Source organism: Salvelinus fontinalis, chromosome 6, assembly GCF_029448725.1.
Source record: "Salvelinus fontinalis isolate EN_2023a chromosome 6, ASM2944872v1, whole genome shotgun sequence".
NCBI lineage: Eukaryota > Metazoa > Chordata > Actinopteri > Salmoniformes > Salmonidae > Salvelinus > Salvelinus fontinalis.
In genome coordinates this window covers 30815871-30837713 of record NC_074670.1, presented here as the reverse complement: position 1 = coordinate 30837713, position 21843 = coordinate 30815871, and the positions used below count along the sequence as shown (strand labels likewise).

Here is a 21843-nt window from a genome sequence, read left to right as displayed (position 1 = left end):
AAATTTGATTTGATGTGTGTTTGCATGCGTGTGTGCTTTTTTTAATTTATTTTTTTATTTTATTTTATTTTATCCCCTTTTCTCCCCAATTTTTCGTGGTATCCAATCGCTAGTAATTACTATCTTGTCTCATCGCTACAACTCCCGTACGGGCTCGGGAGAGACGAAGGTCGAAAGCCATGCGTCCTCCGAAGCACAACCCAACCTAGCCGCACTGCTTCTTTAACACAGCGCGCCTCCAACCCGGAAGCCAGCCGCACCAATGTGTCGGAGGAAACACCGTGTACCTGTCCCCCTTGGCTAGCGTGCACTGCGCCCGGCCCGCCACAGGAGTCGCTGGAGCGCGATGAGACAAGGATATCCCTACCGGCCAAACCCACCCTAACCCGGACGACGCTAGCCCAATTGTGCATCGCCCCACGGACCTACCGGTCGCGGCCGGCTGCGACAGAGCCTGGGCGCGAACCCAGAGACTCTGGTGGCGCAGTTAGCACTGCGATGCAGTGCTCTAGACCACTGCGCCACCCGGGAGGCCCGCATGCGTGTGTGCTTGCTTGTGTGTTCTCGTATGTGCTTTCCTGTGTGTTACCGAGTTGAGACTGAAAACAAGAGTGATTAAATATACATGTGCCATTAAGTGATTGAGTGTATTAACAGACAGGTGCCTCCCTCTGCATGGGCTAAAGGTAGGTAACAATGTCACTGTGCCTCTGTGCCTAGCTGCCTTGTCTGCTTCTCCCTATTCTTATATATATACTCCCATATTTTTGCTCTCTTCCATTTCTCACATTCCTCTTAATTCGTCTGCCTTTTCCACAACTTGTGAGAAAACGATTTTTCTTTTGTCAAACCAAAATGTCTTAAAAGGGATACTTTGGGATCTACTTCCCCAAAGTCAGATGAACTTGTGGATACCATTTTCATGTCTCTGTGTCCATTATTAAGGAAGTTAGAGGTAGTTTTGCAAGACAATGCTAACTAGCACTAGCTGATGACTGGAAGTCTGTGGATATCTGCTTTAAGACAAATCAAATCAAGTTTATTTTATATAGCCCTTCGTACATCAACTAATATCTCGAAGTGCTGTACAGAAACCCAGCCTAAAACCCCAAACAGCAAGCAATGCAGGTGTAGAAGCACGGTGGCTAGGAAAAACTCCCTAGAAAGGCCAAAACCTAGGAAGAAACCTAGAGAGGAACCAGGCTATGAGGGGTGGCCAGTCCTCTTCTGGCTGTGCCGGGTGGAGATTATAACAGAACATGGCCAAGATGTTCAAATGTTCATAAATGACCAGCATGGTCAAATAATAATCAGGAGTAAATGTCAGTTGGCCTTTCATTAAGAGTATCTCTACCGCTCCTGCGGTCTCTAGAGAGTTGAAAACAGCAGGTCTGGGACAGGTAGCACTTAAGGTGAATTGAATGGTTCACTGCCATCTACTGTCTCTCCCCTCTACATACACCATCTCTCTCCTTACCTCCCCCTCTTAGATCTCGACTCCCCTTCCTCCATCGTTCACATTCCTCATCTCTAACCATAGACAGGACTCTTTCCGGGAATGTAAACAGTAGGAGGTGAAACAACAGACATGTCATGTTTCTTTCTGAAGAATGATGTGTCATCCGCTCTACAAGCCCTCAAACATTTCTCTCTTTAATCCAGCTTTACATTCAGGGTGCTCTAATGCACTCCAATGTTGCTACACAGTTGCTTCACATGGGCAATGTGTTGTACTACCCAGCATCCTTTGAATTCATGGTGTCAATGACTTACATGCCTAATTAAAGGTGAGTCTTATTAACTGGGGTTGCGTCGGCCTATCGGGAACGTACGTACAACCATGCTGAAAATGTCTATGTGACCTTATGTCCATATAAGCTTTTTTTTTTATATATCTTGAGCGTTCCTGTTGGCCCTGTTCCTCCTTTCACTGTCCTTTTTTTTACTTCAAACATTTGTGGCTGATGAAGAAGCTCCCATCATCCCAACATCCCATCCATCAGTGCCATCAATTGGGATTTTTTTATGACTCCTGTGGCCAACCTAATACTTAACTTGAAAGTATGCAAACACACTTGATATACCTTTAAGGTTTGTCTACCTTTAAATCATTACCTAGCTTCTTCTTACAGACCAACCAGACATGAGTTTCTGAGCCATGAAGTCCTTTGGGAAGGATGGGGAGAAACACGTCATGTTACTGTCAATGTCGTTAACACAACTTGAATAAAACAAACTAAAATATCCCAATCAATTTGTTCTTTAAAATACATTTCAGTCAATTTGAGATTTTTTTTAAATCAAAGTTTCCCTGGTTATACTGTAAATACAGTAGGCTGCCTGTCATCATACAGTCATCATACTGATAGATTTTATCATGTCTGATAATGGTGTAATTTTAATATTTAAATTGTGTCAAACGAACCATGGTGATAAAATAATTATAATTTCCAACCCATTTTAGAAAAGTATGGTCCCCTTGGTAGGCTGCTACAAAATTATTGGAGAACCTGGCTGGATGCCTTGAATGTCCCATGACTAAATAAACTAGATCACACATTGAAAATACACTGAAGAAAAATATAAACACAACATGTAAAGTGTTGGTCCCATGTTTCATGAGCTGAAATAAAATATCCCAGAAATGTTCCATATGCACAAAAAGCTTATTTCTCTCAAATGCTGTGCACAAATTATTTACATCCCTGTTAGTGAGCATTTCTCCTGCCAAGATAATCAATCCACCTGACAGATGTGGCATATGAAGAAGCTGATTAAACAGCATGAACATTACACAGGTGCACCTTGTGCTGGGGACAATAAAAGGCCACTCTAAAATATGGATTTCACATGACTGGGAATACATATGGATCTGGTGGTCATGGATACCTTAAAAAGAAGTAGGGGCGTAGATCAGAAAACCAGTCAGTATTTGGTGTGACCACCATTTGCCTCATGCAGCAAGGCACATCTGCTTCCCATAGAGTTGATCAGGCTGTTGATTGTGGAATGTTTTCCCACTCCTCTTCAATGACTGTACGAAGTTGCTGGATATTGGTGGGAACTGGAAAACGCTGATGTACACATCGATCCAGAGCATCCCAAACGTGCCCAATGGGTGACATGTCTGGTGATTATGCAGGCCATGGAAGTTGGGACATTTTCAGCTTCCAGGAATTGTGTATAGATCCTTGCGATATGGGGCCATGCATTGTCATGCTGAAACATGAGGTGATGGCGACGGATGAATGGCATGACAACGGGCCTCAAGATCTTGTCACGGTATCTCTGCATTCAAATTGCCATTGATAAAATGCAATTGTGTTCATTGTCCGTAGCTTATGCCTGTCCATACCATAACCCAACCGCCACCATGGGGCACTCTTTTCACAAAGTTGACATCAGCAAACCACTCGCCCACACAACGCCATACATGTGGTCTGCGGTTGTGAGGCCGGTTGGACGTACTGCCAAATTCTCTAAAACAATGTTGGAGGTGGCTTATGGTAGAGAATTGAACATTCAAATGCCTGTCAACAGCTTGGGTGGACATTCTTGCAGTCAGCATGCAAATTGCATGCTCCCAAAACTTGAGACATCTGTGGCATCGTGTTGTGTGACAAAACTGCATAGATTAGGGCCTAATGAATTTATTTAAATTGACTGATTTCCTTATTTGAACTGTAACTCAGTAAATTGTTGCATGCCGAGTTTATTTTTTTGTTCAGTATACATACATAGACTTTTAGTTCATGGTCAGGTAAAAAATGTATAAATTATTTGCAAATGACTCACCGGTTTGGTGGCTGCACCTTCTGCGATAGCCAACTTTCCAACCAGCGTGCAGATATAATGATTGTCCAGAGCTTTTCACGTCTTCCCACGGTTTAGTCGGAAAAACTACAGTATAATAGCCGTTTTAATTATAGGTATACCACAGTCTTCCTGATATATATTTTTTTACATTTAACTTTGTCCAATTAATAAAAATAAATGCAGACCATCCGCATTCCTCAAACGTCTACAGGTAAAGTGCCATGTGTCACTTGATCACGAGAAGGAAACCCGTTTGACGTTTTGTTTGTCTCGCTCTGTGTACGAGTCAACACTCCCACGATAATGCTTGGCAAGCCCTAAGTGTGTAGCCTGTTACTCCGTTTCGCTAGACATGGCTGTTTGCGCATCTCCTCTCACCTGTATATACTGTATGTGTGGGTGTTCATGCTTACGAATTACACATATACTGAACACCTTGAACACTTATTATATTATGCACTTTTACTTCAATTTTAATGGTTGCCTAATTCCAAACTCACCTCTCTTGCATGCTCGAGTGCGTCTGTTGGTGAGTCCTCTATGGCAACAGACATGTGCTCTGTAGGATGCACATCGGAAGGAGATAGGGCATGGGCAGATTCAGGAATTTACAGTGTGTGAAAGCTCTTTATTTCCTTGGCCCCCTCTCTCCAAGAATGCTGCTGACTCCTTGGATCCTGCTCATCTTGGAAGTGCCAACTATTCAACCCCGTTTCAAAACCGCCATACCCTTGTATAAACCCAGAGGAAAATGGCAAAAATTCCCCACCCTTTGATAAGAATATGAGGTTGACAGCCTGGAAACAATTTAGAACATTTAGAATAAGAACTGAAAGACTGAAGTTTGTAGGCCTCACTTCTTCTAATCCGTTTGTCTGTTGCAATGAACTTTTACAATGATTGTGATGTTAACTATAGGTTCGCAGTGGTCAAGTAAGATACAGGTTGCAGTTCACTGACTATCTTGACCTCATGGTTCAAATATGGTAAAATCATGTGCCACAGAAACTGATAACTCAACCAGTACAAGTAGTCTGCTGTCTTTAAAAAATTGTGGGCTTTTAAAGTAACAAACGTATATACTGTGATAGCTTTAACATCATAGACTAACATTTTCTTATTCACCATCACACAATTCACAAAACATGGTTGTTGTCAGTATTAAATTCTCATTATTATATATAAAAAACAAGCCTACACAATGTTATAAAGTAGCTTTCCCTTTCAAAAACAACTATAAATTTGACCTTTGACATAAGCCAAAAATAGTTGAAATGTTCAATAAAGTATACCTAAGATGAAGTTTGATAAGGCTTTTAACCACATAATATTGTAAGGCATTATAATTGCAATTGAGGTTAGCTATAAGTGTGACAAACTCTATCCCGTGCACCATCAAACCTAAAGAAAAGTTTTGGCATTTTCAGAAAATAAATGTGTCAAACTTAAAAGGCACAGGCAAATACATAAAAGGCACAGGCAAATACATAAAAGGCACAGGCAAATACATAAAAGGCACAGGCAAATACATAAAAGGCACAGGCAAATACTAGGTCAAATGGGGGTGAAGTGTAACAGAAGCAGTTTGGTAAACTACAGTGGTTTTATCAGGAACCGTGTCTGAGACTTTAAGATTCAACTCCGTGGACTAACACTGGCTTTAGGCACCTGCACATCACGGGTTCATTACTCGTATTGTGATTGGTACATCACGGGTTCGTTACTCGTATTGTGATTGGTACACTCACAAAAGGCTTCTCTCCATTTCCCCATGGTGGGATGGATAGAGGTGGTCTGAGGCTGTGTTAGTGACCCCAGTGGTCTTATTTAAGAACTGCTGCTGAGTCTGCGGCGAATGAGAGAAGCAGGCTTGGTCTCCGTGTCCTCCTGGTCGCTCTCACACTGCCTCTGACAAGGGGACAAATGCAGAGATAGTCAGATATAAGCATATCAACAGCCTCATCGATATGTTGATATTGAGAGTATAATAAAGGGATTTATAACAGTTCAAATAAAGGGATTGTAACATTATGATGAAATATGGGTGCAATATTTCATTGTAGTTTTCCTGTTTTTGTTCTTTCCCAGGCATATAATTGATTAGTATATTACGATTGATTAAAATTGGTGTTATTGATGGCCCAGACAGTACACACAGCTAGTTATATAGGTCTTAGTCAGACTTTAAGAACAGGGCAGAAGCCAGCATGTCCCCTGGTCTAGACCCAGTCCTTTCTGCTCTCTCTTACCAGTTCTGGGTCCTCCTGGGACCTGCTTTTACACTGCAACTGCAGGCGAAATAATCTGTTACACGCCCACACCATGTTATACGACATCTACAGAGAGAGAGGGGGAGGATTAAAAAGGGTATGAAAAGAGAAGGTGTCCATAGGAAAGCAGGACTTTGGAAAGAAAAAGGCAAATATGATGCAATACAATGTCCGGACCAGCAGGTGTCGGGCTCTCACCAATATTGTAGGACTACTGCTGCACACCAATGCAGATACAGGGTAGGAGAAAAGAAGAGGAAGCTACTTTGGAATATTGAGATGCACCACTGGGCCTCACCTTCCATTTCCTTTTGGCGTTGAACTTCTTGAAGCTTTTCATGTTGATGGACGATCGACTTCTGTTATCCGCCTGTTTGCGCGTGAGGGGCTGATAAACAAGGAATGAACGTGATATTGTAATAGACGCTTTAGCCTTTATCCAAAGTGACATGCAGTTCAAAGCTTTTCAGTGTGAATCATACTCACAACTTAAGCTTTCCTACTCAAACCTTATAATGTGCTTATGTTGGGTTTATGTATTGAAGTTACCCCAATCAAATCACAATTCTCTCTTCTCTCACCTTGATCCAAGGGTGTACTAGACATTCATCCGCTGTCATTCTCTCTCTGTAGGAGGGACAAACATCATTAAGTAATAGATTGTTGCATAGTATACAGAGGTTATAGACAATAACCATATCAATTAAACTAATAAATGAATGAGTGATCGTTTGTTTACATTGGGTCTTTGACCAGCAGTTTCTCAATAAAGTCTTTGGCCATGGTGCTGGTCTGGTTGAAATAGTTCTCTTCAAAATCATAGATCATCCCCACGATGTTCTTTAGTGTCTCCTCATCATTATCTCCTTGAAAGGGGGACAAACCACTCAACCTGTAGAATAGGGGGGTATTAGAGAATATGTGTAGCTACCAGAGGAGGCTGGTGGGCGGAGCTATATGAGTACAGGCTCATTGTAATGGCTGCAATGTAATAAATTGCATTGGAGTCAAACGTGGTTTCATGTTTGATACCTTTCCATTTATTTCATTACAGATATTAAAATTAGCCGGTCCTCCTATAGCTCCTCCCACCAACCTCCACTGGTAGCTATGGTATGTAAATTTCAAATTGTCCACTTGTTTTGCATACTCACAATATGTAGGTTATCACACCAATACTCCTGGAGATGAAAGAGAAGAGAGAGATGAGTGACTTTGTGTGCACAAAACCTTTTACCCTGACAGTCAAGGCAGCTGGGACATTTTGTTTTGTTTTTCTAATGAATAATATTTTAGTAATGGTTACCAAATGTCGGCTGCCTCGCTCAGGGGTTCGTAGTTAATCACCTCAGGGGCTGGGAAGAAAACGGAAAGGGAGAAGGGGGAGAGCGAAAGAGAGAAAGGGAGAAATAATGAGATACACATAACACAATCCAGCCTTATCCAGAAAAACAGAGTGTGTGTAAGAGAGGAAAAGAACAGATAGTAAGAGAGAGATCTTTTGTAAGGACCTGAGAATACAATAGAGGAGAGTGTAACTTCCTTTTGTCACAACAGTCACTGTGTCATTTTGTTAGGAAACACTGGGTGATGCTAACACTGCTGTTGCACAACATAATGGCATTCTCTAACGATGTTAAATGTTCTAAGGCCGTCATTGTAAATAAGAATTTGTTCTCAACTGACTTGCCTAGTTAAATAAAGGTTAAATAAATAACAAATATAAATAAATCCTAAAATCTTACAGTAAAACACATGAAAATGGGCAACTAGTTGGGAAATGAGTGGGTTATGGTAGAACCCATGGCCCGACAATAATACCCATGCAACACTTAAAGTAATCATTCCGTTACACTCTTTGTGTTGGCGACTCAGGTTGCATCACGCATTTCATGTCTGTTGAAACTTCTCACCTAGTCACACGTCTCTCTCTCTCACTACCCCCAGCTCCCCACCACACGTTCTGATGTCACATCCTGTCCACAACCACACTACTACCCCTTGGAAACTGTCTCCATGGAAACCTCAGCACCTTTCTAGAGGCTCATGCTAAATAAAAACTAAAACAGACAGGAAGATACACTGTACACACATCAAACATACACACCATAATCACACACTAACAAAATGCTCACACAACATGACACACATACTGACTGACACAATTTCCACCAAACAAACACAGACAGTAAACATGTGGAAAGTTCCACTTACAGATGTACTGTGGGGTCCCAGATAGGCTCCTGTAATCCTCTCCCTGTTTGAAGCGATGGGCCAGTCCAAAGTCAATGATCTTGATGTGGGGGTGTGGAATCGTCTTGTCAGCCAGCATGATGTTCTCTGGCTAAATGGAAAACAGAGAGCGTTGCACACACAATGCCAAATCCTGATGGAATGAAAAACAGCCCAAATGGGTTTGGTCAAGGGGCAACAGAGTCAGGAAACGGGAGGCCCGTCCCACCTAATTCATGGTACAGGGAAGCACTGCCTTCTATCAGCTCTATTCCTGTGTGTCTCACCTTGAGGTCAAAGTGGGCAATGTTCTTAGTGTGCATAAAGCCCACTCCCATGAGGATCTGCTTCAAGAACTCTATGGCCTCCTCCTCAGACAGGCTCTCCTTCTCTGCTATGAAATCAAACAGCTCCCCACCACTGATACTAGAGCAGAGAGAGGGAGGGGGGGGGGGGGGGGGGGCAGTGAGAAAGAAGTGGTAAAAAAAAGGAGATAGAATTAAGTAGAAGTTTGTCAGGGCAATAGCTTCATCACATACAGATGTAGGATCTTAATTTGATCACCCTGTTGCAGGAGACATTTAAAACTTGTAATATATTTGAGGTTTAAAAGGCTTCTGAAGTTTGTATTTTCTACTTTGAAATTTCAGATTTGATTTTCCCTTAAGAATAATGTATCAACCCCTACACAAATGTCAATTAATTATAATCCACATAATAATTCAAATTTCTTGTTGCTGTAGGATTATTTCCCTGCTGTAACAAACTGGCTCAAATTAAGATCCTACATCTGTCGACTTATAATAACTAGACCAAGTTATAAAAATGGCATCGCATTCATTCCTATTAAAGTTACTCGAAAGTGAATCAGCCTAAAAGTTTGCTTCAAGATCTTTTATTCATGAACTCTTGTTTCCTGGAGTGCAGCACCAGTTTGGTTGCAGTTGTGAGTGTGTCTGTATTTGGGGGGGCTTTTGTTCAGTTATATTAATAGGCTTTGGGTTGTCTGTCTGGCCTGGACTATTAGATCAATGCTAGTAATGACAGGAGGATTAGATGGGCTGACGGGACCAAGTGCTTCTCATTGTGTTCCCATTAAACAGGGTGGGAGTTAGAGTTGTGCTCCACACAACTATTTCCATCCCACCTGCTGTGGGCTGAGGGGGAAGACAGACAGACAGACAGATAGACATAGACATAGACCAGCAGAGGTCTCCCCCTCCCTCCATCTGTCCCCACTTGACTCACAGCTCCACGATGAGCACCACCTCGGCGCGACTCTCAAACACGTCCCTGAGGGCCATGACGTTGGCGTGCTGCAGGCTCTGCAGTATCTCCACCTCCGTCTCCACACTCTTCTTCTCCAGGCCCAGGCGGCTACTAGCGCTCCGACGCAGCTTCAGGAACTTCCCCGCCCAGTGGACCCCAGACGCCCGCTCCAGCACCGCACGCACTTGCCCAAAGTGACCACTAGAGGGGGGCAGAGAGGGATGATATCGTAGGGAACTTTTGCATTGAGCTCTATATTACGCTGAACTACTCCTGTGATGCTAATAGGCCTAAAGCTTGTTTGAATGTGAGATGAGAGAGAGTAACAGAGGGGCATTGCACCTTTCTAGTACTATTTACTTAGCAGTGTATTCCTAGAATTATATGTAAATTAAGTTCAATTCAAATCAATTCAAATGAACATCAATTAATGTCTAGTGCTGTTCCATTCTCTACTCCAAACCTTCTCACTCACCTGCCAAGAACCTCTCCAATCTCATAGTAGTCCTCCACATTCTGCAGCTTAATCTGAGCCATGGTCTTGCTCTTTTTCCCTCTTTCCCCCCCTCACACTCTTTTTCTGGTTGTTTTCCAGAGCTACTGCACTCTGTAGAAGTGAGGGAAGAAAGAGGGATGACAGAATAGATGTGGAAGGTAAACTAAAATGTATTTCAAATATAGATGCAAGTAAGTCACCAGACAGCATCAGGAACCATGGAAGAATGCCGGGACAATAAACAGAACTCTGTGTGTAGATAGAATTATGACAAGCGTATAGCAGCAGATAAACTATAAACTAATGGAAACAAACATGGACATAAATTGAAAAAGGCACACACACGCACACCAACCCACACAACCATGGTCGCTGGCAGATGTTTTGGGTTGGCATAGGGGGAGGGGGTATTTATCATCATCCCTACTTTGCGCAACTATGCACACAAGAAAACAGCCAACCCCCATGATTTGTATGACGTTACAGTTTTTTCAATCACTTTGATGAGATTTTCCAAAGTATGCCACAACGGTTAGTACACAACTCCAAACAGACCCTCAAAAAAGCAGTTGTTTCAAAACTCTAAGCACTTTTTCAATTGACTTGATTCAATACTTAGCGCTGAAGATTTGAACTGTAGCACGATTGAAATCTAGGCCACAATTAAATTTGTATTGTGCTGTAGCGCTATTGAAATTGATAGGTCATTTCTGATTGAGGCGACATATGCAGCGTTTACCGTGAATGCAGTCTCCCCGAACGCGGGAACAGTGCCTTTAAATTTAAATCACGCTATAGCAATTTGATTGCACATTGGGATAGAAATCAAGGACATTTTCAGTAAATGTTTATGGGTAGTGCCAGTGAATTGCCTAATGTGAAAACAGTGTAATATACATTACTGTAGCATATTACATTCAAAGAACAATTTTGCATCTTGCATTATTTTCTATTAGATCAACTGTTAGTTAAAACAACTACATTGAGAAGATATCATGATGTGTTTTGGTGATTAAATCAATGTTCTCATGGTATTTCACAGTAAAATTAAATTTTGGATCAATGGTTGTGTGGTGAAAGTCTACAAACTAAAATGAATACAAAATAAAAGGTTTTGAATATAAGATTAGCTGTGTTACAAGTCTTACCAGGTTGGAGTTTTTTACTAAGAGTTTAGTAAATTCACCATACACTTGTGAAAAGAGCACCAAAGCGATTGAAAAAAAAAAACAGTCAATAGACAACTACACCTCTCCCTTGCATTTCATGTGTGTGTTTGATGGTCAGTCCTAAACTAACACTGATAACTGGGACAAAAGCAGCCACTGACTGCGCCCTTATCCGGATGTTTTATATAGAACAGACATTTTCTGCTGTGTGTCTGTATATATGTGTGTGTGTGTGTGTGTGTGTGTGTGTGTGTGTGTGTGTGTGTGTGTGTGTGTGTGTGTGTGTGTGTGTGTGTGTGTGTGTGTGTGTGTGTGTGTTTGATGACATCACCTTGCATGAGGTATGGAAGTTGTTTATGAATGGTAGTGGTTAATAGAGATGTTATTACATCACGTTAAATCAATGCTGAACAAATGTTCCACTACGGCTTGTTAATTTAGCAACAAAAACCAAATAATTATTCTTTACACACAACCACCCAACCACCAACACACATCCTTCCCTGCTGATGCTGGAGCACAAAGGCATCCTCTGTATCTGTAAATATTTACATGTCACCGGAAATAGCATTCATTTATCAGTGAACGCCCCAATGTGCTGTCAGCACACACACACCAACTAGCCAGGGGCCAAAGTGTTCTGCTTAACCACAACACAGATGAGAATACTTCTGTGAAAAAGAGAAAGACAGAGAGGTGTGTCCATATGCCCTGTGCATGTACAGTATGTGGCCTGTATGCAGGGCCTAGGGGTTTCTACTGTGTATGAGTGATGCATGGCATGATAACGGGTTCCAATCAATAGTCGGATAATAAATCAATGTACTCCTCACACTCAGTCATGGCAAGTTCTATCACCACATATCAAATCAAATTGTATTTGTCACATGTGCTGAATACAACTGGTGTAGACTTTACCATGAAATGCTTGCTTATGAGCCCTTCCCAACGATGCAGAGTTTAAAGATATTAATAATAACTAAATAGTAACACAAGAGGAAGAAAAGAAAATACACAAGAATGGAGCTATATACAGGGAGTACCAGTACCAGATCAATGTGGAGCTATATACAGGGAGTACCAGTACCAGATCAATGTGGAGCTATATACAGGGAGTACCAGTACCAGATCAATGTGGATCTATATACAGGGAGTACCAGTACCAGATCAATGTACAGTAGCAGAGCGAACAGTCTATGGCATTTCGGGCCTTCCTCTGACACCGCCTGATATAAAGGTCCTGGATGGCAGGGAGCTCAGCCCCAGTGATGTACTGGGCTGTTCACACCACCCTCTGTAGCGCTTTGCTGTCATTTACATACCAAGCGGTGATGCAGCCAGTCAAGATGCTCTCGATGGTGCAGCTGTAGAACTTTTTGAGGATCCGAGGGCCCATGACAAATCTTTTCTGCCTCCTGAGGGGGAAGAGGCGCTGCCGTGCCCTCTTCGCGACTGTGGGGTGTGGACCATGTTAAGTCATTAATGATGTGGACGCCAAGGAACTTGAAGCTCTCGACCCGCTCTACAACAGCCCTGTTGATGTGGATGGGGGCGTGCTCTCCCCTCTTTCTCCTATAGTCCATGATCAGCTCCTTGGTCTTACTGAAGTTGAGGGAGAGGTTGTTGTCCTGGCACCACACTGGTAAGTCTCTGACCTCCTCCCTGTAGGGTGACTCATCGCCATCTGTCATCAGGCCTACCACCGTCGTGTCGTCAGCAAACTTGATGATGGTGTTCAAGTCGTGCGTGGCCACACAGTCGTGGGTGAACAGGGAGTACAGGAGGGGACTAAGCACACAGCCCTGGGGGGGCCCTGTGTTGAGGGTCATCGTGGCGGAGGTGTTGCTGCCTACCCTCAAAACCTGGGGCCGGCCCGTCAGGAAGTCCAGGATCCAGTTGCAGAGGGACGGGTTCAGTTCCAGGGTCCCTAACTTGGTGATAAGCTTGGAGGGGACTATGGTGTTGAACGCTGAGCTGTAGTCTAGGAACAGCATTCTCACATAGTTATTTCTCCCTTTGTCCAGGTGGGAGAGGTCAGTGTGAAGTGCAGTGTGAAGTGTGATCTGTTGGGGCAGTATACGAATTGGAGCGGGTCTAGGGAGTCTGGGATGATGTTGTTGATGTGTGTCATGACCAGCCTTTCAAAGCACTTCATAATTACAGTCATTTAGGCAATGGGGGTCAGCTTAAAACATGTTGGGATTACAGACTGGGATAAAGAGATATTGAAAATGTCTGTGAAGACGCTTGCCAGCTGGTTTTCGCATGATTGGACAACGCGCCCTGGTATTATGTCTGGCAGGCGGCCTTGTGATTGTTAACCCCGTGCTCACATGGGTCATGGAGAGCAAGATCACACAGTAATCCTAAAAACAGGGGCTTTCATGCAAGGCACCATGTTATATTCCCTCGAAGCGAGCATAAAAGGCATTTCGCTTGTTTGTGAGTTCTGCATCGCTGGGCAACTCATTGCTGGATTTCCCATTGTAATCCATTATCGTCAACAAGCCCTGCCACATAAAATGAGAGTTGGACCTGGCGTAATAGGATTCCTACTATATTGTTCTTTTGCATGTTTGATATCTTGTCAGAGGTCGTATCGGCCTTTCTTGTATGGGTCCATGTCCGTGTCCCGTTCCTTGTAAGCGGTAACTCTGGCCTTTAGCCCAGTGAGAGTATTGCCTGTAATTCAGCACCCCCCAAACACCTTCCTGCGGCTATGGGCTTGTCTGTCTATGTGTGTGTATCTGCGTGTTGTGTGTGTGAGCTCGCACCTGTGCGTTTATCTGTCTAAATGTCTGTCTGACGATATGCATTGATGCAAATTGGGGGAAATATGGTAAAAAAACAGTCTGTGTGGTGTACATGCATGCATGTGTGAAATGACAACGTGTCTGTATGTGTGCTAGTTTGAAAAGAGAAGAGTCTGTGATGACAGGGTGTTTGTGTCTTTGTTGCAAGACAATGGCAGGACATGTGACATGTTGTAACGTCTGCTTCCAACTCACACTCTCAAACACGTAGATCCCCTGAAAGCAGCTCACTTTCCAGCTCACACTCTCAAACAACTAGATCCCCTGAAAGCAGCTCACTCTCCAGATCCCAATCACCTGAATTCTGATCATCTGTTCACACACCTGTATGTCATTATCACACACTATTTAGTTCAGTTCTTTGCACTTTATCATTGTGAAGTGTTGTTTGTTTTGTGACACACTTCTAGTCGGAGCTCTGTTTTTCCCGTAATGTAATCCTCCCGTGTATGATAGTTTTTGCCTGCCTCACTAACGACGCTTTTTGCCTATTCCCTGCCTGTACCTTAGCCTATCGGATTTCCTGTTATCAACCTATTGCCTGATCTCCCGGACGACGTTACCAGCCTTTTCCCTGGCTGTACTGTTGCCTTGTTGGACACCCTGTGTATGACCTTCTGCCTGCCCGTGGACCCAGCTACCTGCCTTTACAATAAACACCTGCTGCGCCGTGCACTTGAAACCAGCTCTCTGTCTCCCCTCGTATTCATTACACATGTATACAGTACCTGTCAAAAGTTTGGACACACCTACTCATTCAAAGGTTTTTCTTTATTTTTACTATTTTCTCAATTGTAGAATAATAGTGAATATATCAAAACTATGAAATAACACATGGAATCATCTAGGCCAATTGTGCGCCACCCTATGGCACTCCCAATCACAGCTGGTTGTGATACAGCCTGGATTTGAATCAGGGTGTCTGTAGTGACGCCTCAAGCACTAAGATTCAGTGCCTTAGACGGCTGCGCACCCGGGAGCCCAAAAATGTGTTAAACAAACAAAATATATTTGAGATTCTTCAAAGTAGCCCCCTGTTGCGTTTAATGACAGCTTTGCACACACTTGGCATTCTCTCAACCAGCTTCATGAGGTAGTCACCTGAAATGCATTTCAATTAACAGGTGTGCCTTGTTAAAAGTTAATTTGTAGAAGTTCCTTCTTAATGATACAATCAGTTGTGTTGTGACAAGGTAGGGTGGTTATTGTCACACCCTGGCCTTAGTATTATTGGTTTTCCTTATTATTTTAGTTAGGTCAGGGTGTGACATGGTTAATGTTTATGTTTTGTTGGATTTGGGTGTTTATTTGGTAAAGGGGTTATGGGGTGTAATATATGGTTTTGTGTTGAGTGTAGAAGTCTAGCGTTGTCTATGTTGGTGAGTGATCTAGAAGAGTCTATGGTTACCTGAATGAGTTCCCAATTAGAGACAGCTGATTTCGGTTGTCTCTGATTGGGAGCCTTATTTAGGGTAGCCATAGGCTCTCATTAATTGTGGGTAATTGTCTATGTCAGAACGTTTGTAGCCTGTTTGTATGTGCACAACGTTTGTAGCTTCACGGTCGTTTTGTTGTTTTGTTAAAGTGTTTTGTGTCGTGTTCATCTTCGTGTTGTTTAATAAAAGAAGATGGCTTATTTTCCAACTGCTGCATTTTGGTCCGTTAATCCGCCACACGATCGTGACAGAATTACCCACCATAGGACCAAGCGGCATGGAAGGCGGCAACAGGACCTACCCATAAAGGATTTCTGGACATGGGAGGAGATACTGGATGGTAAGGGGCCTTGGGATCAACCTGGAGAATATCGCCTCTCTCGTGAAGAGCTGGAGGCAGCGAAAGCCGAGAGGAGGCGATATGAGGAGGCAGCACGGAGACAAGGCTGGAGACCCGTGAGTACAACCCAAAAATTTCTTGGGGGGGGCCTTAAAGGGAGTGTGGCGAAGTCAGGTAGGAAACCTGCGCCTACTCCCTGTACTTACCGTGGAGAGCGGGAGTACGGGCAGACACCGTGTTACGCAGTAGAGCGCACGGTGTCTCCTGTACGCGTGCATAGCCCGGTTCGGTACATTGCAGCTCCACGTATCGGCCGGGCTAGACTGAGCGTTGAGCCATATGTCATGAAGCCGGCCCAACGCATCTGGTCACCAGTGCGTCTCCTCGGGCCGGCGTACATGGCACCAGCCTTACGCATGGTGTCCCCGGTTCGCCTACATAGGCCGGTGCGGGTTATTCCACCTCCCCGCACTGGTCAGGCGACGGGGAGCATAGAACCAGGTAAGGTTGGGCAGGCTCGGCGTTCAAGGGAGCCAGTACGCCTGCACGGTCCGGTATTTCCGGCGCCACCTCCCCGCCCCAATCCAGTACCACCAGTGCCTCCTCCACGCACTAGCTATATGGTGCGTGTCTCCAGCCCTTTACCACCAGTGTCTAAACCACGCACCAAGCCTCCTGTGTGTCCCCAGAGTCCTGTGCGTCCTGTTGCTGCTCCCCGCACTAGCCCTGAGATGCGTGTCCCCAGCCCGGTGCCACCAGTCCCGGCACCACGCACCAGGCCTACAGTGCGCCTCAGCCGGCAGGAGTCTGCCGTCTGCACAGCATTGACTGAACTGCTCGTCTCCCCAGCGCCATCTGAGCCATCCGTCTCCCCAGCGCCATCTGAGCCATCCGTCTCCCCAGCGCCATCTGAGCCATCCGTCTCCCCAGCGCCATCTGAGCCATCCGTCTGCAATGAGCCTGCAAAGCCGCCCGTCTGCCATGAGCCTGCAAAGCCGCCCGTCTGCCATGAGCCCACTGAGCCGTCCGCCAGACAGGAGCCGCTAGAGCCGCCAGCCAGACAGGAGCCGCTAGAGCCGTCCGTCAGACAGGATCTGCCAGAGCCGCCAACCAGACAGGATCTGCCAGAGCCGCCAACCAGACAGGAGCAGCCAGATCAGTCAGCCAGCCATGAGCAGCCAGATCCGTCAGCTAGCCATGAGCAGCCAGATCCGTCAGCTAGCCATGAGCAGCCAGATCCGTCAGCTAGCCATGAGCAGCCAGATCCGTCAGCTAGCCATGAGCAGCCAGATCCGTCAGCTAGCCATGAGCAGCCAGATCCGTCAGCTAGCCATGAGCAGCCAGATCCGTCAGCTAGCCATGAGCAGCCAGATCCGTCAGCTAGCCATGAGCAGCCAGATCCGTCAGCCAGCCATGAGCAGCCAGATCAGTTAGCCAGCCATGAGCAGCCAGATCCGTTAGCCAGCCATGAGCAGCCAGATCTGTCAGCCAGCCATGGGCTGTCCCTCAGTCCGGAGCTGCAGTCCCTCAGTCCGGAGCTGCAGTCCCTCAGTCCGGAGCTGCAGTCCCTCAGTCCGGAGCTGCCATTCCTCAGTCCGGAGCTGCCCCCTACCCTGGAGCTGCCCCTTACCCTGGTGCTGCCCCTTACCCTGGTACTGCCCCTGACCCTGGTACTGCCCCTGACCCTGGTACTGTCCCTGACCCTAGTACTGCCCCTGACCCTGGTACTGCCTCTTACCCTGGTACTGCCCCTTAGTCCGGAACTGCCCCTGAATGCAATGGGGTTAAGGTGGAGGGGGGTCGTTTGGAGGAAGCCTAGGAGGTGTTTAGGTACTGTGGTGACGTGGGGACCGCGACCAGAGCCGGAGCCGCCACCGTGGATGGAAGCCCACCCAGACCCTCCCCTAGACTGTGTATGGTGCGCCCGGAGTTCGCGCCTCAAGGGGGGGGTTATGTCACACCCTGGCCTTAGTATTATTGGTTTTCCTTATTATTTTAGTTAGGTCAGGGTGTGACATGGTTAATGTTTATGTTTTGTTGGATTTGGGTGTTTATTTGGTAAAGGGGTTATGGGGTGTAATATATGGTTTTGTGTTGAGTGTAGAAGTCTAGCGTTGTCTATGTTGGTGAGTGATCTAGAAGAGTCTATGGTTACCTGAATGAGTTCCCAATTAGAGACAGCTGATTTCGGTTGTCTCTGATTGGGAGCCTTATTTAGGGTAGCCATAGGCTCTCATTAATTGTGGGTAATTGTCTATGTCAGAACGTTTGTAGCCTGTTTGTATGTGCACAACGTTTGTAGCTTCACGGTCGTTTTGTTGTTTTGTTATTTTGTATAGTTTGTATTAAGTGTTCGTCTTTCATTTAAATAAATTCATTATGACTGCATACCTTGACGCGTATTGGTCCGACCCATGCTTCTCCTCTTCAGACGAAGAGGAGGAGAACGATCGTGACAGTTATACAGAAGATAGCCCTATTTCGTAAAAGATCAAGTCCATATTATGGCAAGAACAGCTCAAATTAGCAAATAGAATCGACAGTCCATCATTACTTTAAGACATGAAGGTCAGTCAATCGGGAAAACTTCAAGAACTTTGAAAGTTTCTTCAAGTGCAGTCGCAATAACCATCAAGCGCTATGATGAAACTGGCCCTCATGAGGACTGTCACAGGAAAGGAAGACCAAGAGTTACCTCTGCTGCAGAGAATAAGTTCATTAGAGTTAAATGCACCTCAGATTGCAGCCCAAATAAATGCTTCACAGAGTTCAAGTAACAGACACATCTCAACATCAACTGTTCAGAGGAGACTGCGTGAATCAGGCCTTCATGGTCGAATTGGCTGCAAAGAAACCACTACTAAAGGACACCAATAATAAGAAGAGACTTTCTCGGACCAAGAAACACGAGCAATGGACATTAGGCCAGTGGAAATCTGTCCTTGGTCTGATGAGTCCAAATTTGAGATTTCTGGTTCCAACCGCTGTGACTTTGCGAGACACAGTGTAGGTGAACGGATGCTCTCCACATGTGTGGTTCCCACCGTGAAGCATGGAGGAGGAGGTGTGCTGGTGTGGGGGTGCTTTGCTGGTGACAGTCTGTGATGTATTTAGAATTCAAGGCAAACTTAACTAGCATGGTTACCACAGCATTCTGCAGCAATATGCCATCCCTTCTGGTTTACGCTTAGTGGGACTATCATTTATTTTTCAACAGTACAATGACCCAACACCTCCAGGCTGTGTAAGGGCTATTTGACCAAGGAGAGTGATGGAGTGCTGCATCAGATGACCTCCACAATTACCTGACCTCAACCCAATTGAGATGGTTTGGGATGAGTTGGACCGCAGCGTGAACGAAAAGCAGCCAACAAGTGATCAGCATATCTGGGAACTCCTTCAAGACTGTTTGAAAAGCATTCCAGGTGAAGCTGGTTGAGAGAATCCCTAGAGTGTGCAAAGCTGTCATCAAGGCAACGGGTGGCTACTTTGAATTATCTCAAATGTAAAATATATCTTGATTTGTTTTTTTGGTTACTACATGATTCCATATGTGTTATTTCATAGTTTTGAGGTAGTCACCCGTAATGCATTTCAATTAACAGGTGTGCCTTAAAGTTAATTTGTGTGTGAACTTGTCACTCTGTGTATGTGTATGTGCATGTGTATTTGACTGCATATCATATTCATGACCCATTCTGGTCCACTAGACTACTGTAACACTAGTAAAATGTCTACTCCAGTACATCCATTGTCAAGGACTGACTGTCCAAATGAAAACATATACAGATGCTGTATCTTAATTTGAGCCAGTTTCACACAACAGGAAAATAATCCTGGAGCAACAGAAAATGTGAATTGTTATGTGGATAATAATCAATGGACATTTTTTGTAGGGGTTGATACCACAGGAGGCTGCTGAGGGGAGGACGGCTAATAATAATGGCTGGAACGAAGCAAATGGAATGGCATCAAACACATGGAAACCATGTGTTTGATCTATTTGATACCATTCCACTAATTCCGCTCAAGCAATTACCACGAGCCTGTCCTACACAATTATGGTTCAACCAACCTCCTGTGATTGATGTATTTTTCATTAAGGCAAATCAATTCTGAAATTTTTAAGTGGAAATTACAAACTTTAGAAGCCTTTCTAAGCATTGAATACACTACACGTTTGCATTTCCTGTTGTCCAGGAACATTCCTGCAACAATAGGATGATCAAATTAAGATATGGCATCTGTATAGCCCCAGAGATTAGGACACAGATAGGGTATCACCAAATCTATGTCCCACTAGACAACTAGAAAAAGAGATAAAGAAAGACAGAGAGATATTGAGAGATGCTGCATGAATGAGAAGTGGGTTATTTATATCAAACAATATTGAGAATTGACATGAAGAAGGGGAGGGGGATGCTTTGGCCACTTGTGTGTGAAAGATGGAGTCTAACGTGGCATCATCCATTCAAGCCTGCAACAAGTTGATGCGTAATTTGTGACATTGTAACAGCTGCGTCCATGGGTTTTGTATACAGTATGACATTACACATCCCTAAATTTAAAAAAATGGCCAACATCGCTTGATCTCCATCAGTTGGAACCAACAGACAGACAAGAGGGAAATGGCTCCTCATAAATAGGCCTATTCAAACAAACGGATTTTGGGTCACCTTTTGTTTGAGGAAAAAGGTCTGTAGGCGGTGGTTAATAGTTAAAGCTACTCACCCAAATAAATTCACGATAATCTCGGGCGCCGCTTTGATGTGAGGTTGGTCTTCTTCACCTGTGTAGTAGGCTTTACGAACTCCCGAATTTAAAGTAAATTTGTCTCCCTTGAAATGAAATAATTAGGTTGTGCCGTATTCTGACAGCAACCGGTTTCCGTGCCGGGGAGAGAGTAGTAGCCAGACTAGTTCGACGGCTCGCTTTATTTCAATGCTCTTTGGTAGCCCAAGCCTACAGGGGAGCTAGAGATACGCGACATACAGCATGGCAAGCCCTCGCATACTTTTACATTTTTAAACCACATCAATATTCCTGTAGACTATAAAAGGTGCCTGTGGTGGCCCTGAATCAATCCACTGATTAGTCTAGTACAATCCAATTTCTTGGATATGTTGCGTGCAATTTGCAAATAGACCCACTGCACAGTACACTGGAGTTATACCCTATTGTGTGATGTGGTAAAAAAAAAAGTGCCCTAAAGGCAAGTTTGGGTAGGTAACTTTCTAAATGTAATCCGTTACAGTTACAAGTAACCTGTCCAACATTGTAATCAATAACGTAATTTTTGACTACCCAAACTCAGTAAATTAATCTGATTAGGCTACTTTCAGTTACTTTTAGATTACCATTAAGAGGCATTAGAAGAAGACCAAAGGATCCATCAAACACATTTGGTGTGTCATCATAGTGGTGTCTCTGACTTTTGGTCAGACGATCACACAACACATATATATATATATATATATATATATATATATATATATATATATATATATATATATATATATATATATATATATATATATATATATATATACACTAGATGACTGATAGGGGCTCTGTGTTGAAGCCACCATGCCTCCATCTTGGCCCCCCACCATTGGGAAAATATTTTGGAAACTATAGAAATGCATTTATTAATGTCTACATTAGTTTTTGCCTCATTTATTCTATTACACACACCTTAATGCATGAATAAGGCCACTAATAACGTTTACATATCTTGCATTACTCATCTCATATGTATATACTGTATTCTATACTATATTTTGCATTTTAGCCTATGCCGCTCTGACATTGCTCATCCATATATTTATATATTCTTATTCCATTCCTTTACTCAGATTTGTGTGTATTAGGTATTTGTTGTGGAATTGTTAGATATTACTTGTTAGATATTGCTGCACTCTCGGAACTAGAAGCGCAAGCATTTCGCTACACTCGCAATAACATCTGCTAACCATGTGTATGTGACCAATAAAAATTGATTT

The 21843-nt window shown here is 44.0% G+C and overlaps 1 protein-coding gene across 2 annotated transcripts; it reads right to left on the bottom strand.

Moving 5' to 3' along the window:
• Positions 1–3696: 3696 nt before the first annotated feature.
• LOC129857641 (death-associated protein kinase 2-like) lies at positions 3697–21019 on the bottom strand. Of its 2 annotated transcripts, XM_055926091.1 has the most exons (12): positions 20573–21019; positions 10063–10194; positions 9567–9788; positions 8606–8744; positions 8301–8430; positions 7393–7441; positions 7241–7267; positions 6826–6978; positions 6668–6713; positions 6385–6474; positions 6066–6152; positions 3697–5724 (listed from the first exon to the last, which is right to left on the bottom strand). In XM_055926091.1, the coding sequence occupies exons 2-12, from the start codon at positions 10122–10124 to the stop codon at positions 5644–5646; spliced, it is 1086 nt and encodes a 361-aa protein (XP_055782066.1). In that variant the 5' UTR covers positions 10125–10194; positions 20573–21019; the 3' UTR covers positions 3697–5643. The 2 variants fall into 2 exon arrangements, with proteins under 2 accessions (XP_055782066.1, XP_055782067.1); XM_055926092.1 differs by lacking the exon at positions 6826–6978.
• Between the last annotated feature and the right edge of the window lie 824 nt (positions 21020–21843).

What these genes read in the sequence shown, in the direction of transcription:
- LOC129857641 (XM_055926091.1), bottom strand. Translation starts at nt 10,124, where the DNA reads ATGGCTCAGATTAAGCTGCAGAATGTGGAGGACTACTATGAGATTGGA. An exon ending in ATTGGAGAGGTTCTTGGCAG is followed by an intron (nt 9,789 to 10,062) that starts GTGAGTGAGAAG and finishes GCCCCCCTCTAG; the next exon opens with TGGTCACTTTGGGCAAGTGC. An exon ending in ACGCCAAAAGGAAATGGAAG is followed by an intron (nt 6,153 to 6,384) that starts GTGAGGCCCAGT and finishes CTCTCTCTGTAG; the next exon opens with ATGTCGTATAACATGGTGTG.